The 19,613-nt window shown below is 36.6% G+C and overlaps 1 protein-coding gene and 1 long non-coding RNA gene across 2 annotated transcripts in view; both read left to right on the forward strand.

Annotated features, from left to right (window-relative positions):
• The first annotated feature begins 14,316 nt into the window (after positions 1-14,316).
• LOC118766516 lies at positions 14,317-18,151 on the forward strand. The gene is made up of 3 exons (XR_005002452.1): positions 14,317-14,344; positions 14,805-14,925; positions 17,683-18,151. It is a non-coding gene; the product is annotated as an uncharacterized LOC118766516 (long non-coding RNA).
• A 780-nt stretch (positions 18,152-18,931) lies between these two features.
• LOC115220615 (polypeptide N-acetylgalactosaminyltransferase 13-like) overlaps positions 18,932-19,613 on the forward strand; it is a 35,302-nt gene continuing 34,620 nt past the window's right edge. Inside the window, exon 1 of the mRNA XM_029790762.2 lies at positions 18,932-19,436. Within this exon, the coding sequence (XP_029646622.2) occupies positions 19,009-19,436 (428 nt within the window). The 5' untranslated portion in view covers positions 18,932-19,008. The remainder of the gene's footprint in view (positions 19,437-19,613) is intronic.

Raw genomic sequence — 19,613 nt, forward strand, 5'->3', positions numbered from 1 at the left:
GTTTTTAGGAAAGCATAAGAATTAAATATTAAATATTAAATAATTCTATCTTACCGAAACTTCTTTTCTCTTCAGCGTAGAATACTATAATCATAAATGATTATATATTGAATTTTGAGATACCAGAAGGCACCAACTCAACTCAGTATCAGAGCGAGCTAGAATCCGCAACTGGTATCACCGAATTCAATTTGTGAATGAAACGATTGTGTCAACAGCCCCTTCCCACCCGCGTGTAGCCAAAACAAGATGCTGTGGTCATCTACTGAGATATAAATATGGTTATCCGTAATAATGAAGGGTGAAATTAATTAATTTGGAATAATTATCAATTTCACCAAGTAGTCTTCGGCATGTAAAAGCCTCATTCGAGGAAAATTTAAGTAATACTAAGCAATAAAGGGTTTAGCAACGAATTGCCTTACCACATACCGAATTTAGAAATAGCAGTCAAAGGGTTATAGCTATTTCTTCTACTAAAAAGGGAGATCTCAGTAAAAACAGCATTTGGAAGGCAGACACAGACAGGTAAGAGAGAATGAATTGACTGTAATCTATCATACATTTTTAGGTTATCTACGGACGTACGTTTCGAAATCAAGTTTTTAGGAAAGTATAAGAATTAAATATTAAATATTAAATAATTCTATCTTACAGAAACTTCTTTTCTCTTCAGCGTAGAATACTATAATCATAAATGATTATATATTGAATTTTGAGATACCAGAAGGCACCAACTCAACTCAGTATCAGAGCGAGCTAGATATATATATATATATATATATATAGGGAGAGTTTACGAAAAAAAATATGAAGACAGGTGGTGTACAAAACAAACAGATGTATTAGTATAACGCTCAGGAATAGAAAAAGTCTTTTACGTTTCGAGCCTACGCTCTTCTACAGAAAGGGACACAGAAAAAAACAAGGATATATATATATATATAATATATATATATATGCTTCTATATGTTATATGTTCGCATATTTATAATGGCTGATATATACCTATTTCTTTACTACCCACAAGGGGCTAAACACAGAGGGAACAAACAAGGACAGACAAGCGGATTAAGTCGATTATATCGACCCCAGTGCGTAACTGATACTTATTTTATCGACTCCGAAAGGATGAAAGGCAAAGTCGACCTCGGCGGAATTTGAACTCAGAAATACCACAAAGTATTTCGCCCGGCGTGCTAACGTTTCTGCCAGCTCGCCGCCTTAAATGGCTGATATATATACCTCCTGGGTTTAGGCGTCGGCTTTGATTTATGGCTGCTGGCGAGACGCTAAGCGCTTAAGTAGTATGTAAATAGGTTACGATAAGAAAAGAATAGAGGAAAGCTGTCACCGTAAGAAGCGTGAAACTTACTAAGCCATTTCATTTTTGACACAAAGCACATGCACACTTAGGAAGCATATCTTTAACGATTCTCTATCGCACAGCAAAAGTTTGCTCACTCGACACTTGTTGACTTTCAGTTAACATTCAGAGTTTGCTTGCAAAATATTTATTGTATTCCTTTTTTTCTTTCTTTTTGTTCGTTTTGCTTTCTTTTTCCGTCTTTCTTCCAGTCGTTCTATCTGAGTCTGGTTCTTTTATTCTTTTAACTTTTTACTACTTATTTCAGTCATTAGACTGCGGCCATGCTGGGGCATCGGCCTTGAAGAATTTTTAGTCGAATGGAATTGACCCCAGTACTCGTTTTTTTTTAAAAAAGCCTGATACTTATTCAATCGATCTCTTTTGGCGAACCGCTAAGTGTTACGGGTATGTAAACACCCGTTTTCAAGCGGTGGCAGGGACGGTACACACACACGCACACACACACACACACACACACACACACATACACACACACACACATTAAAGTATTAATTAGACAGAGACAAATTCCAAGGTCAAATAATACTCCCTCATCAAAGCCAACACACGCCTAAACGTAGAGGGTATATGTAAGCCATTATAAATATGTGAACATATACACATATATATAAATATATATATAAATATAAATATAAATATATATACATATATATATATATATATAGCACCTCCCTTTCTAAAAGAATTTGGGAATTAAAAGACAAATGCATAGGCTTCAAACTCAGGTGGTCCATCATCGGATCAGCTGCACCTTATTTAAATAATAGAGCAGGATGCCAACTATGTTGTGTAGAACTCCTGAACATCTTGAAATTCAAAGACAAACACAATCTTATTAACAAAAGGTCAGAGTTCAAACCATCCTGTATACACAAACTTATTAATACTTTCAAATACTACAAAGCTTAGGTTATTATACCAACTCCCCCATGCAATTTCCTCCCACCCGGTGCAACCTGTCGGCTCCAGCACATCCCGCTTTCCTATATGTGCGTGTATATGCGTATATGTGTGCGTATATATATATGTATGTGCACATATGTGTACGTATATGTATATTATATATATATATATATTATATATATATGTGCGTGTGTGTGTGGGGGGTGTGTGTATGTGCATATACGTTTCCCTGCATTTTCTCCTATATATACAAATTTTGTCTCCCATATATGTCTTCTTTTCCCTACATATTTCTTCTCCTACACCCTATCCTTCCTATATAGTCTCTTTATTTCCCTATATCTATACCCTTTCACATTTCTAACTCGGATGTTGAACGCACACCGCCAAACTCCACTTCCCACCCTTCCAATTTTCAGTTCCCCCCGCCCGCCCCTACGTGGGCACCTTTAACACACACCTCTAACTTTCAACCACCTTCATCTCATGTTAAGCTTTACCAATTATATTTTTATTTTATTTTATTTTATTTTTACTTTTATTTTTTTACTTTTATTCTACTACTTCGATTTATTCTCATTTTTTATTTTCATCCCTTATCTTAACTCTTATAATTTTATAATTTTTATATTTCATTTCTAACTTCTACATTGTATTTCTTATTTTTATACTGTTTTCTTACTTTTATTTCTAATTTTTAACCCTTACCCTCATTCTTACCCCTAACTTATCGCTTTATATCTCTATATATGTCTATTTTTTTTTTTTTTGCTTATCCCCTTATTTACTTACCTATGGATCCACTTTATGATTATACGAGCGTCCGTGTACGTATGTATACGTATACATATATGTACATATGTACGAGTAAACATCTACGTCTGGATGTACATACCCCGCATTTTTTTTACGTTTTCTTATATTCATATGTTTACACCTATTTGTATACATCTTTTAATATCTTATAGTTATACCCATATGCGCGTATGTCTCTGTGTGTGTATGTAAGTGTATATGTGCACGCACATATGGACACACAGCCGTGTGTGCATGCACGTGTAGACGTGAGTGTGTGATTCTTTACATACGTCCTTATATACATCCTTTAATACCTTATATCTAAACCTGGAAGCGTGGGCATATGCGTATGTGTATGTAGGGATGGGCGCACGTATGTACATATGGGTGTGTACACGTATAATGTCCGTGTATACATGCGGATATTCTGTTGTATGTATGTATATGTACGCGCGTGGGTGTGTGTGTGTTTATGTACATGTTTACACGTGAGTGCGTGTGTATGCTTATAGGCTTGGAGGCGTATATGTACGCGTGTATATGGGTGTATGCATCCATGATGGTAGTATGTACTAGATGACCAATTGATTCAAAGAACCAGATTAAACGCTCAACAGCTCTGATTTACAACACATTAGGTCCCCCAGACGAAACTGTTGATTATTGACACCACCCAAAACTTCTACAACTAATTTTATCAATCTCCTGCCACCATGTTTGTCCGTAACCTCTATACATCCCTTATCTTTATATTTTTTTACATTTTTATCATGTTTATTCCTATTTTTATTTTATTTTTTTACTTTTTACTTTTATTTCTATTTCTATTTTTACTTTATAACCTTATGCCTTTACATTTATTTATATTTCTTTATATTTCTTTATATTCTTTATACCCCCTTTACATCTCCTTATATCTCCTTATATCCCTTTATATCTTTATACTCTACATTTTATATTTTTTCTAAACTTACACTCTTTATACATTTTTTTATCCCTCGTCCTGAATTCGCGCCCTCCGCTTCACGTCTATATATGTATTTATTTATTTACATTACTTCAACATCCAAATTTCCTCATTCTACATTGAGAGAAGAAGAGATGGACGTTTCAATCTATGCTGCTGCCGCATTATGTCGTACGCGAATGAGGATTTGCATCCCCAACCAAGAATTTTTGATGTAACACATGTCCTTGTGGAAGCTGTTGTGCGCGGCTGAAGAAGGCCACAGACATACATTATGCATTGTTATAAATCTGTCTAATAAAAGCCCGAAACATATGTACCACGCTGAATCCTTCGTATCATGTTTTTATTTTGATCAATTATATATATATATATATATATATATATATATATAAAGTTAATCCAAACAAGAAAACACAAAAAAAAAACCAAAAAAGCACAACAACGCGGGGACGTGGAACAAATAAAGTATTATTGGACGCTCAGGAAAGAAGGGAAGAAGGAGGGTTTAACGTTTCGAGCGGAGCTCTTCGTCGGAAACATAGGAGAAGGAAAGATCCAGAGAAGGGAAGGCAGAGGAAAAAAAGATCGCCTGTGGTACTCACGAGGTCACATATTGTATATATATATATACACACACACACACACACATATATATAAATATACATATATACATACATATATATATATATATATACACACACACATATAATAGTGTAATTCCGTGCCCAAATCACTTCTTACGGCTGTACTCGGCTCTGAACTGTCTCTTTTACTTCAGTCGGGTCCCAACTTTTTCAGCTCTGCCTTAGCATCGTGTCTGCAGCTGTTTTCCCTTCGGAATTTACTGCATCATGTCATGTTTAATGTATTTTTTAAAAGCCTTAGTTCGGTCCATCGTTCTCAAATTAACTGACTCTAAGGCCCCCATATTGTCAATATAGGTGCATTGTAAAAATCGGATTTACGTGGAACTGCACGCATATTGCGTAAAGTACTGTCAGTCTGAGGTCCTTGATGTGAATTGACAGACAGTACAAAACCCCGGTAGACACAATATCTTGAATCAACAACATCACAATATTGGATACTATGCGACGCCTTCAATGATAATAATAATAATGATGATGATGATGATGATGATGATGATGATGATGATGATGATAATAATAATTGTCACAAACGACACAAAAACTTGTCAATACCTGGATAGACTATAAAAAAGCTTTTGATAGTCTATCACATAGCTGGATTAAGAAATGTCTGGAAATGTATAAAATAGCATCTACACTGCGAAACTTTTTGTCTGTAAGTATAAGATCATGGAGAACCACTCTGACTTTGAACAGTGACAATGAATCTCTAAATGCTAGTGATGTAAGAATTTCATGTGGCATTTTCCAGGGTGACTCACTATCACCCCTCCTCTATTGTCTAGCCCTAATACTTCTCTCAAAATTGCTCAATGATGCACAGTACGGTTATAAAATATTTGATAAAAATATAAATCATCTCATTTACATGGATGATTTAAAACTCTTTGCAAGAAATGACCAACAACTCATGGTCTTACTAGCGATTGTTAAACAATTCAGTGATGACATCAGAATGCAATTTGGTCTCGATAAATGTGTAAAAGCTACCTTTATCAAAGGAAAAATGACAGAAACATCTAACGTTAACCTTGACCAGCAGAATGTCATAAAAGAGTTAGACCCAGCGGAGAGCGACAAATACCTAGGGGTACTTGAAGGGGACGGAATCAGGCATTCAGTGATGAAGGAAAGGATAAGGAGAGAATGTTATCGCAGGGTGAGAGCAATACTCAAGACAGAGCTGAAAGCGAGAAACAGGATCGAAGCGATCAATGCTTTAACCATACCAGTCGTGACTTACAGTTTCAATATTATTAACTGGTCAATTACTGAAATATGTAATCTTGACAGAAAAATACGAAAACTGTTGACAATACATACAATGCACCACCCCAAGGCAGATATAGAACTACTTTATCTGCCAAGAAAAGAGGGAGGCCGTGGACTTTTACAATTGGCATTAGCAATGAAGATTGCCACAATTGGCCTAGACACCTACCTGAAAAACTCAGAGGACTGGATGTTAAAACTTGTCTCAAAACATGAAAACAAGAAAGCATCATACTCAGTAACAAAACAGGCAAAGGAATATCTAAATGGATTCCAAATACAACAAATTCCGAAATTAGACACACGAGAAACAAGTGCAGAAAAAGCTAAGCGCATGAAAGCCCGTGCTAAAACTGCTGTTGACGAAGCCCTTACCCATCAATGGCCAATGGCCTCTGGCTTAAAATCTGAAACAGAAGGGTTTATCATAGCAGACCAAGATCAATGCCTACATACAAGGAACTACCAGGCCAACATATTAAAGAACGGCAGTAGCCCAACATGTCGTGTATATCAACAACAAAATGAAGCCATTGATCATGTTGTCTCCAAGTGCAGTCTTCTTGCGCCTACAGAGTATCTCAACAGGCATGATAGAGCTGCATAATATATTCACTGGGTAATTTGCAAAAGCGTGCACTTGCCTCATGATAAAAACTGGTGGGAACAGAAACCACCGTCAGTGCTTGAAAATGATCACATCTCACTCCTCTAGAACTTCACCTTTCAAACTGACAGAAAGATAGATGCAAATAGGCCAGACATCCTATTGAAAGACTTCAGACAAAAAACATGATTGAAATGACTGTCCCAATCGATATAAACGTATCTGTCAAGACCTACCAAAAACTGAGCAAGTATACAGATCTTGAAATAGAAATTAGCAAAATGTGGAACCTGAAGACTAAAACAATACCTGTTGTCATAGGTGCCCTGGGAATGATAGCAAAAGGGGCTGATTGCTACCTAGCTCATATACCAGGAAACCCCAAAATGGCAGAGATTCAAAAGATAGTGCTCATGGGAACTGCCCACATCCTACGTAAAATACTTTCTATGTAATCTCAAGTTTTAAAACAAATATAATTTTCTTATGGTTTCTTAAACATTCTCTAGAATAACACTATGTATAAAACCAAATATATGGCACCCTAGGCATAACACCAACATGAACTTCCAACTTGTTGTCTCTTGAGGTCTCTGGGTGAGACTTGGAGCCAACTTGTACAAATGCAAAGCAAAAGTCAAAGATAAAATAATAATAATAGTAGTAATAATAATAATAATAATAATAATAATAATAATAATAATAATAATAATAATAATAATAATAATATAAATAAAGGCAAAAGACCAGCTATCTTAAGGGGAGAGATTTAGTTCATATCAATATTTACTTAGTCACCTTTAAAAAATATAGAAAAATACGAGCTCTCTTTGCATAAGATGAATGAATCAAACATGTTTTGTGAATATAGCAAGTCCAGTGAAATAGCCAATCACAGTTCAAGTGAAGTTGAGGAGATATGTAGTTATGTACTGCTCTGCTCGTCGTATGGGTATATGCAAGCACAAAATAGCAATTAAACGGCTGGAATGAACACAAAAGGCATATTTCTCTCTCCCTCTCTCTCCCTCTCTCTCTATATATATATATATGTATTTATATGTATATATTATATATATATATATATATATATATATATATATATATATTAGCTAAGCACAAACTATTTAATTTTGTATAGACAATATTGCCTCATCATCATCATCATCATCATCATCATCATCATCATCATCAACATCGTCCATCAGTCAAGCATTGGTTGCAATGATATTACCGTATACCTTTCTCATGCATCTGTAGCAGTGTCTAAGTTATAAAGTTATTACTATTACTGTTCTTGTGTTTGTCATGGTCGAACCTGCTACAAAAACTCCCCAAGAATTCTGGATTTTTTTACCAAGGCAAACAAAGAAAAAGTGTTCCTTTTTCTATAGATTTGTGCAGAAACCCTTCTGGAATGTAATGGAAGCCCACAAGCACTCCGGGTAATGATATGAGGTCTGTCACTTGTTTAAAGACATTTTAAAACTTAATTATATTTCTTTAAAACAAACATGTTTTTGCAATTATTTCAGAAGCAGTGATGGGTGACAATTCTGCAAATAATAATACTATTTTATAAGCTAAAAGCTTGCGTACAGAAAACCCACTTTTTTTTCCATCGAGGGCTTATATGCCCCAACATTAGAGTATTTTCGTTAGTTGATACACAGTGATCGTTTATAAGTTTTAAGCTTATAAAATATTATTTACAGAATAATTTTATTTGTTTATATTCAACTCACAATGGCTTCTAACTCGAGAAATGCTTCTTCAAGTCCGCTTCCAGCTGATTGGAACTCTACTAGTTTAAAGCTTACTATTCTGGCTGCATCACTCCTGCCCCATCAGAAACAGTTAGGCAAATAGCTGAAATAATCCTCTACGGTCTATTTCTTCACATTCCACACGCAACAAATACTCACAACCGCATGTATTCCAAATGCACATAGCACTTTAGTAACTCAGGGGTAAAGGACTACAATGTCGGAAAAATTCACCCATCTGCAAAAACTAGGCAGCATTTACTGAATACCACATCTCTTCAAGTCAGCTATCCTCACCATAAAAGATGCCTCTCAAATCATCGTCTCGTAAACTGCAGTTATTCCTTCTGACCGGAATCCGAATGTATTTCATTTCTCAACTATGACAGTTGTGTAAGCAGTGCTCCCCTAGAGAACGGTTTCACCTTCGCTGCTTACTCTGCAGTCGAAATTCCACACTATACACATTGGTAAACCTCCTCTAAAATCTATCCTTTTCAACCCTACCAGCTGTCATATTTTCCCACAATAAACTTGTGAGTTAGTTTCTCTGTCGCTCACCAAAATATTCAATTTCTTCATCTCTATAGGAATACATTGCAATATCTGGAAACGCGTTACCATATGTTCTTTCCCAAGAGGGAATTATGTACACTTATATAAAAATATATATGCATTTTCAGGCATTTATTTTAGAAAATGGAAACCAAATACATATATAGATACACATATACACATATTCACGAATACTCACGCATATTTTTATATTATAGTATATATATATATATATAGAATATACTATAAGAACTTTTATATACGATAAACACTAGAACTTTTCCCACGATGGAACAATGGTTTTTCTCTGACAGCAGTTTTTACATTTCCAGATGCCTTTAGCTAGGCTAAAATAATGTCTTCACTACTTGAACCTTTCTAACCTCTTCTACTTCAATACTAGAATAGATAACAAGACCACCAACTAAATCTATTGTTCTCAATGATATATCTATCCTTCTGGATCTTAATATAAGCAAGCACATCCCAAACAAAAACCAGTTAGTCACCAACCGGTGACAACTCAACGAGGTCTGGCTGACCAACCTTGGTCAGAGGGAGAAAGCAACTGTGAGACAACACCCTACCATTCTCTCTAGCTCTAATTCTGTTCTCTTATAACATCATTCTATCTGTCTCAGCAATTACTACTAAACAATGAAGAGAACCCAAACACAAACTTTACATCGCATGCTTTTTGATTTATCAACGTGTCCGTCGAGGCAAGGTTGTGTAATGTAACGGTAAATGACTACTTTCTTACAACGTCATGCATTGTTCATATTTCACATTTTACAACTTCACATCTGACAGTATGCAACCATAATAACAAAACAGTTTACAACAGCTGGTATCGTCATTTCATAACATTGTTTACCAAATCAATTTCAACCGCAATAATTTGGTGACCCTCGATCGACTTCAACTAAAAACTTTATCATTACAAATAAAATCCTCTGCCATTACATATATATATATATATTTATTGATAAACAAATAACAACAGATGGATAACTGTTTTCAAACGAATTTTTTAATTGATAGATAGTGTTATTACACAATGTAAGAAAAAAGGATCTGGTACAGGGTGTATTCTGAGGTACATCCATGAAACTCATGGCATATCCCGTCGGGCGCCTGTGATCGTGTATGGTACTAGAATATTAATCCGTCTGCACTTCGGTATGTACGCATATGTTCCTCTAATATTGTTTTGTACACGATTGCTATTTCTTTGACCGAACTTGGTGCTTTACAGTTTAGGTGCCTAATTCATTCGAATCCTGAACTTTTATATATTACGATAAGTATGTACATACATACATACATACATACATACATACATACATACTACATACATACACATATATATATATATAATATATATATTATATATATATATATATATATATATAATCAGAATTGAACAGCCGAAATTTGCTATGATGATTCGGTGTCTGACTGAAGATTGAAGGCTTCGAATGATTTGTCTGTGTTCCGTGTTCGTCCCTTCCTGTATTTCACGTTCATTATATATAAAAACATCATTCTTATATTATTGCGGCGTTACTTGCACCCTCCCTTTTGTTTTGTCCAATTTTAAAACCCTGCACGACTTCTATACACTGTCTTTTCTACCCGCCATTGCTTCTTCACCAAACATTTTGGCGCCCTCCGATTCTTCCCCTCTCTTCCTCCCATCCTCCTCCCCTCTTTCCCATCCTCCTTAATCCCTTCTTTCTCCTTTTCTCTTGGTCACTGATTCTGTCCCCTGCCTTCCACCCTCTTTGATTCCCTCTCTCTCTGTTCTCTCTTTCCTCTCTCTCCTGCGACCTGCTGCTTCTAAAACCATTTCTGTTTGCCTTCGTATCTCGACCAACATGTGTCCCCGCGGATCAGTTGTCTGTTCGTCAGTTTGAGTTCGGTCGTGTTTTTTTTACGCTCGTAAAATTCGGTAAAAAAGATCAAAAAGAATTGTTGTTGTTGTTGTGGAAATTTTTGAACGGCGTTAAAGCGGTTTCGCGTTCCACTGGTTCTGCGCGTTACAACTTTTTCTGTTTTGACGCCGTTTTGGCCTGTCAGGCGGGAGGAAGATGGATGACCACTCCATAGTGGAGGAGTCGGAGGAAGAATGGATATTTGAGAGCTTGTCGGAGACATCGAACTCTGAAGACGACAAATCGGTGATGTAAAAAATGTGGAGAAAAAAAAAAAACAGAAACCGTACGCAGGAGTTGCAAAAAGAAGACGGAACAGGAAACAGAAATAAACCTAGAAAATTGCCAGGTTTCCAGAGGTATATGAGGAAGGACAGCGGCGAGGTGGAAACGGAACCACCACCAAAGAGAAAGGAATGGTACAAATAAGAGGACCATAATTTACAGGTGTTTTCGTGAACGAAAGAAGAAAATAGAGATCGTAAACATGGAATGGATAGAGGAGGCCCTGAGAAGATCGGAGGAGGAAATCATTTTCCTGACTCGAGGATCGAAGTACGGTACTGTAGTGGTGCATTTTTAAAAGTGAGACTGCAGCGAGGAGGATGGCGGTGAAGGCGGTGAAGTCAGAAAGGGTAACCACTTTTACCTATGTACTTAATAAGGAACACACACGATAAGGGTGGAGGGAGTGCCACCAAACGTGGAGCTGAGTGGATTGTGGCGGCTGTGATCAGCGGCCACGAGGAGAAAGTAGATATTCTCCATGCCTCGGTCAAGACCGAGGGCTGGAGGGCGTAATAGTGGAGCTGAACGTGCAGGCGGAGAGCGAGGTACTGGTGGACCTGGCGGAGAGCATTAAATTGGGAGACGTGATTATGAGAGTGTGGGTGGAGGGCAGAGCTCCACGTTTTACAAAGTTACAATGTGGCCTGAGGGCCACATAAGAGCCTTCTGCCCTCCCCCACCAAGAGAAAAGGAATCGTTGAGGAAACTCCAAAAGAGGAGCCCAAAAGAAAAGAAATTAAAGAGAAGCAGACGGAAAGGGAAATGACAGAGGAGGAGGAGATGCAAAAAGAGTGTGAGGAGGGCAGAAAGAAGAGAAAAGGAAAGAAAAGGAAAAACTGTGCGAAGCCCCCAACCCACCCCATACCACCCACCCTACTTTTTATTGTTGTGGGAAGGGGGATACTGAGAACGCAAGAAGGCTTTTTGAAGACGATGTATGGCAGGAGTATGAGGACGAAGCTATGCGGTATTCGATTTTGAACTCATGGGCTCTTTGATGAGCAAGTGCAAATATAACTACGTATAAATTGTATCAGCATTTATGAAGGATATATATGATAAGAGATATGAGAGAGAAATGAAAGGTGAGGTGAAAAACTTGGAATCGTGATAGGAAACGGAAAGGTAAGTGATGCTGGCGGAGGGGGCCGTTAGCATCGCTTCATGTTATCATTTTTCATTTTTAACATTCATTTAATCATAAATTTTAATCGCATTGTTTTATGTCCCCCATGTTTTGTAATGTTCCCTCTTCGTGGCCCCTAGTGTGTAATAAAGAAATAGACCAACATGTGTCCCCGCTACCGAAACGGTAATTATTTCTACGCCAGCTATGTTGTTGTTGTTGTTTTTGTCTCATTTGGTCTAAAGTCGTATGACAACCACCGTTATATATATTTTGTTTATTCATTGTTTTCAATTTCGTTTTCGTCTCTGTATTCACATCCGTCTTGTGCGTTCACATTCCTGTCTTCTACCAAGAAATCTAATGCTTACAGCTTAGTTTTTTTTTTTTTTTTTTTTTTTTTTCTTGGGGCTGGCCGAGTTGGAGCAAATATCAGAATTGAACAGCCGAAATTTGCTATGATGATTCGGTGTCTGACTGAAGATTGAAGGCTTCGAATGATTTGTCTGTGTTCCGTGTTCGTCCCTTCCTGTATTTCACGTTCATTATATTAAAAACATTCATTTCTTATATTATAATATATATATATATTTAATAAAATAGAACATATGCATATATATAAACATATATGTACGTACCTACCTCTACATGTACAATATATATATATATATATATATATATATATATATATATATATATATATATATATATAATATAGTCATAAAGTTTATATATATATTTAAAAAATAGGATAAAATCTTAATAAGATACAATGTGTTTCTATTTGGTAGTTATGACTTTAAGAGTCCCTCCTAGCGTGTGGCATTTATGTGTAATAATGCCCTCTATACAATATAGATAAATATTTTCAAAGAAAAACATTTATAGTTTTTTTCTCTTATGAGGTTTTTCACGCTAACTACCTGATAATTTCTTGTTAAGATTTCTTATTAAGATTTTATCCTATTTTTTAAATGCAATTCAAAAGAGCCCGCCATTTACATAAATGTATGATGGGTAAACATTTCCATGTACTACGATGACGGCGACGGTTGTCCACCTGGTATGATGCTTTTGTTTATTTATCATATATTTTAGATTCGCTTCACTGAAGAGCAAGGGACGCGTATAACGCGTTAATTGCGAAATCACAGGTGATATGGAGCTAAACTCTGTTTTTAAATGACTCGCTTTGAGAATTGCATTTGGTACAATTTGTTTATATTTGGTAGTTATGACTTTAAGAGTCCCTCCTAGCGTGTGGAATTTATGTGTAATAATGCCCTCTATACAATATATATATATATATATATATATATATTATATATATATTATATATATATATATATATATATATATATATATATATATGTGTGTGTGTGTATGTATAGTCGCCATGATAGATCGTTAGCCACTACACATTTTTTCTCTCCTTGTTTTCTCTGTGTCCCTTTCTGTAGAAGACCGTAGGCTCGAAACGAAAAAGACTTTTTCTATTCCTGAGCGTTATACGAATACATCTGTTTGTTTTGTACACCACCTGTCTTCGTCTTTCGTTTTTTCCGTAAACTCTCCCTATATATATTATATAATATATATATATATATATATATATATATATCTAAATATATATGTGGAAATTATATAAGTGTGTAGGTGTATATGTGCATATATACCTACATACACACACGCGCACAAACACAAACTCACCTGCATACACACATCTGGTAGGCAACTGAGTTTCCTGACCAATGTTTTGTCTTTGATGTTCAGTTGCTATTCTAGCCAACGGCCAGATTTTACTCTACCATTAATGTTATTTCCAGTAGATTGTCTTAGGGAAACTTATAGAAGGGGTTGAGAGAGAGAGAGAGAGAGGAGAGGGAGAAAGAGAAAGAGAATGAGAGTGAGAGAGTTATTCATTTCACGCTTCTTCATATTATGTTTTTTCGTTTGTCAGCGTTCTCATCAAACTTCGTTATTGTGCCTTTATACACTCTTTTACTTGTTTCAGTCATTTCACTGTGGCCATGCTGGAGCACTGCCTTTAGTCGAGCAAATCGACCCCAGGACTTATTCTTTGTAAGCGTAATACTTAATCTATCGGTCTCTTTTGCCGAACCGCTAAGTTACGGGGATGTAAACAGACCACCATCGGTTGTCAAGCGATGTTGGGGGGACAAACAGAGACACACAAACACACACATACATATACATATACATACATTTGTACGACGGGCTTCTTTCAGTTTCCGTCTACCAAATCCACTCACCAGGCTTTGGTCGGCCCGAGGCTACAGTAGAAGACACTTGCCCAATGGTGCCACGCAGTGGGACTGAACCCAGAACCATGTGGTTCGTAAGCAAGCTACTTACCACACGGCCACTCCTGCGCCCATATGGCTGCAAAAATAAGCAATGGTTACCTGTTAAATCGCAGTCAGATTTCGTTTAGTTGTAGTGTCGATAGATCTGGTCTAAATGACTTCACTCTTGATTTTAGTCACAAGTTTTCTTTTACACAACTTTTCATTTATTTCAGATAACCCATCAATTCCTCATCCCGTGATGGAGGTAACGGTGCTCACAGAGGAATACGTGATATCATTAATACCGGAGAAGTTTGTGACCTTGTGATTGGAGTGTTGCAACAGCACCGAGCGGTGAGTTGAGTTTTTGACTAAAACAACTTCGTCTCATGTTGTTCTGTGAGCTCTTGACATTTAGCATGGCCGTGTATCTGTACATGCAATGTCGATTTGATGGAAGGTCAATGACTAATGTACAGTAAAAACATCTGACTGCTATAAACAAATCATCTGTGCAGGTCGGTCAACAAAAGTTGCAGAACTCTCATTTGTCGTCTACGACAACAGAGCCCACCAAATACTGAAGAGAGCAAGAAGTTTCGGTAACAGGTTTTTATATCCTTTCCTCTATGTTTGTTACACAATGGTGAGGTTGCTTCTTCTTGAATTTGGTGTTTTGGTTACGATTATTTTACTTTGGCAGCTCGCTTCTGGTTGTTGTTGGTGTCTCTTGAAGCAGATGTCCTATAAAATGACTCTAAGAACTTTAAATGAAGCATTTTGGTTGCGTACACTTCATGACTTATAAGAAATGTGTCAGCTATGATTTTAGATATCTTAGATGTCTCAGGTGACATCAATACCTGGAATCCTAGAACCATTTCAAGTCTTACTTTCAAAAACCGGCCCTCTATGACTTTCCAACTTATATTTCAAGATAATCACGAGTAAGATATATTTATTGCAGATGAATAAAAATATTTATTTATATGTAATGTTGCTTAGCCTCACATTAACCTTGACTGAGAAGCCTTTTATCAAAAACATTTCACACAAGATATCCCAAGATTTCAGATGCTTTAAAATCGTTCTTTTATTGGTTTGGCGGACGGAACTACACCATTTTATGTGGCTTTCTTTGTTTAAAGTGATAAAAATTGACTTCGGGCAAATTTGGCTGCTATTTCTAGTAGAGAAAGCAACCAACCAAATAGAAACACCTCTCTAATTCGACTTACTGATGACTCAGACACAAAAAATTGATATCTGATCTTGTTGTCTACTTCAAGTTATGTAGGTCTCTATTTATAGCAATTAAGGACATAAACAACGAAAAAAAAACAGTAAAAGCAACAAGCAAAATATGAAGTCAATGTATTAAACATAATGGGAGAAGAGAAATATTCAGGCAATAATTGTTTGTCAAAATAGAAAGCTGGAGAAGACAAAGAGTTGTCAAAGAGGAAAGAATAAATACTTCTTTCAGAGTTGTTACATCCTGGAATGGTAAACAGGAAGCGGTTGAGATGAAAAGTGAATATTTCAAAGAATAATTAAGATTAATTAAGCGTGAGAAGCAAACATGGTAGAAGGTAGAGTGGTGAAACGAAGTATATGTTTGTGTGTGTAGGTTTGTGTGGACACAGAAGTGCATGTGTTAGCATTATAAGTGGGATAATGAATTCTTGGGTGTATATATGTGTTTATGTGGGAGAGGGATGTACATTGAAGTAAATGAAATAGTTTATGTATGAAGTATGCGTAAGCGTACGAGTGAGGGAGAGAGAGAAAGAGGAAGAGAGAGAGAGAGAGTAATGGAGAAGAGTGAGAGAGAGGCGGGGAGCGGAAATTGAGTCGAGTGTGTGAGCAAAGCTGTACACGAGTGTATGTGCAGAAGTTAGTGGGTGGTGATTGCGAAGAGCCTTTTTTTTTCGTAACCTGGTGTGGATGTATTATGTAAAGTTGGAGCAGCATGAGTTTATCGGCAAAAAAAGGCGAGTGGATGGGTGTGTATTTGCGTGCAGTAAATCTATGAGTTCAACATGAATAATGAAGTTCACTGTGTGTGTGCGTGCGCGCATGCGCATGTATGTGCAAGCGTAAAGCGTAAAATATGGTGTTTTAGAAGTCAGTAGTTTGTTAAGAATGACAGAGACAGTTGTGGTTAGGTAGAAGATAAGTTATTATTCACAAAGAAACTGAGAAACGGAGGTACAACAGAGCAGTATAATTCCCAAAATAGCGAAAATGCAGATAGAAATGTTTTGAAGAATTGAAGTGAGGTCACATACCTTGACTGGTTCGCTGTTGCTGCATTGGAGATTCCGCAAACATTTTATAACATGATTAGTCAAAGAGTGGCCAGTATTAGCCAATATTCAGTAAACCCTACAGTAGGTTTATTCAATGTAAATTTTTGAGGTGCAAACGAAGTGAATCATAATATGGAAAAGTGACTCAGGTACGAATTAAGTTGCAGAATTGTCGACATAGTAACATGTATTAAAACAAGAGTAAGAGCGGGCAAATGACCCAGGTTGGGTTTGTGAGTAGTAAAAAGGAAATGTGGACTATAAATCCATCATCTAGATTGCAGTTGTGTGAGGATGACAGAAAAGGATGTTGGAGAAGTGGTTGGTATATTTACATAGGACTAAACAAGTTTTTAGCATTGCTGAATTAATGTCATCGACTGAGAGGAATCTGTGACATTTGAGCGTTTCTGTTTGCATTCAAAATCTTGTTGCCGCGCTCAACTTCTTATGGGTTTCGCTCTACTTTTGCAGGCGAAACGTTCTACATGTACGTTCGAGTTCGGGGATAGCAAATAATTAAGAACAATAGTTGCACTGCTTTGCATGAGTTAAAAATCCAGGTCAACCAAGTTGGCTAGTTTTATTTTTAAGCCTGGATGAAGCAAAGTTACTTCATTTACGTCACTTAGACTCTCAAAGAACAGATAAAAGACACATTCTTTTACTTTACGTTTTTCTTTAAAATCTGAAGCTAATTGAAGAAATAAATATTTGGAATCTGAAATATAAACTTAAATGAATTAGGTGGAATTTTTTCCATTCTTTTTACCTTTTAGCTGTTTCATTTTCTTTGCAGGTTTTTGGATGAAAGTAAGAATAAAGTTTACGAAAGGAAACGAAAACAAAACAACAAATAAAAAGGTGTAAATAATTAAAACAACGAATACCTTATATCTGACGACAGTAGTGGTAGTAGTAGTAGTAGAAGTAGCAGTAGTAGCAGAAGTAGCAGTAGTAGTAGTAGCAGAAGTAGTGGTAGAAGTAGTAGTAGCAGCAGTAGTAGTAGCAGTAGTAGTATGAATGGATGGATGATTGAATGGTATAATGTATGAACTGGATTGCTTTTAGAGTCTAACTGTACAAATGGTGAACTCATAAAGATATATCAAGTAAAATCAATTTTATCTCTTGTCAAACGAGTCAAACGGCAAAGTGAAATCATTCGATAAAATCTACATTCTTTGAAGAAGGAAAAAAAATTATGCTTCTAATATCAAAAGATTAGAGTGCGGTGAAACAACAGCAACAACAATAACGACAACAGCAACAACGGGCATTGGGAGTGTTTATTGAGCAAAAACTCCTAAGCTCCAGGAGTGGTGGTGAACCCCGCTGTACTCTTTCACCACAACTTTCTCTCACTCTTTTTTCCCCTACTTCTGCCACAAAGCAGAGGAACTAAGGTGTGGTAAACTTTCAGACCCTAGTCTAGATTGTCTGTACCCCAGGATAGTTCAGCTCTCCACCCGTTAAAAGCCACCGTTTATGGAATGAGGATAACAACGTAGCTTTCGCGCCCGTGCAACCGCCATTCTATCGCATGTGGTGGGTGGATCTTCAAGTTGCCACACGCACTCTTAGTAGCTTAGAGTAGGCTCGAATTAGAGATTATTCTTTGTGGCCAATGGCCTGAGTCCTGATTGGAAGAAGAAGGCAGCAGCAACAATGATTTGAAACCATCATCATCACCACACCACCACCACCACCACCACCACCACCACCACCACCACCATCATCATCATCATCATCATCATCATCATTATTATTATTATTATTATTATTATTATTAATGCGGCGAGCTGGTAGAATCGTTAGCACGTCGGGAAAAATGCTTAGCAGCATTTCGTCCGTCTTTACGTTCCGAGTTCAAATTCCGTCGAGGTCGACTTTGCCTTTCATCCTTTTCGGGTCGATAAAATAAGTACCAGCTGAGCCCTGGGGTCAATGTAATCGACCCCCCCTCCTCTCAAAAACTGCTGACCCTCTGCCAATATTTGAAATCATTATTATTATTATTATTATTATTATTATTATTATTGTTGTTGTTGTTGTTGTTGTTGTTATTATTATTATTGTTATTATTATTATCATCATTATTTTCTATTATCATTATTATTGAACCATGGAACTACGTCTTAGATACCTGATATTAATGGTTGTTTTGGTGGTAATAGTAAATATATTAGCGACTGTAAAGATATTCCAAAGTAATAAGCTATATTCACAGCTCAGTCTCTTCCACAAATATCAACATTCACAACTATGGAATACCACATCATCAAAACAAAAATTAGAATTCCCAAATAAAGAGAACATTACCAGTAACTCTAGTAAAAAATTAAGTCTTAAAACAGACAATTCTGGAAACCCGCTTATCTATAATTATGGTAAAAATAACTTGAGTTTGAAAGGTGAGAACGGAAGTGGGGTGATTTTAAAACCAAAAGAGGAAGAAAAGGCGAAAATTCTGAGTGAAGAATACAACGTCAACGTATATATAAGTGATCTGATACCGTTAAACCGGATGGTGCCTGATTCAAGACCTGTCGGGTAAGTACTAAAATTCTATAATTATTAACTTCTTTGGCGTTCAGTGGATCATCATGTTTGTGTACCAATGAGATTTTGGCTTGTTGAAGTCTATGCTTATGGAACAAGTCGACATGATGTAACTTACCTTCATGTAACGTTATACTTGTAGTTGAAGTAATTACAGAGAACCGTAGT

This window comes from Octopus sinensis, linkage group LG16 (genome assembly GCF_006345805.1).
Source record: "Octopus sinensis linkage group LG16, ASM634580v1, whole genome shotgun sequence".
In the NCBI taxonomy this organism is placed as follows: Eukaryota; Metazoa; Mollusca; class Cephalopoda; order Octopoda; family Octopodidae; genus Octopus; species Octopus sinensis.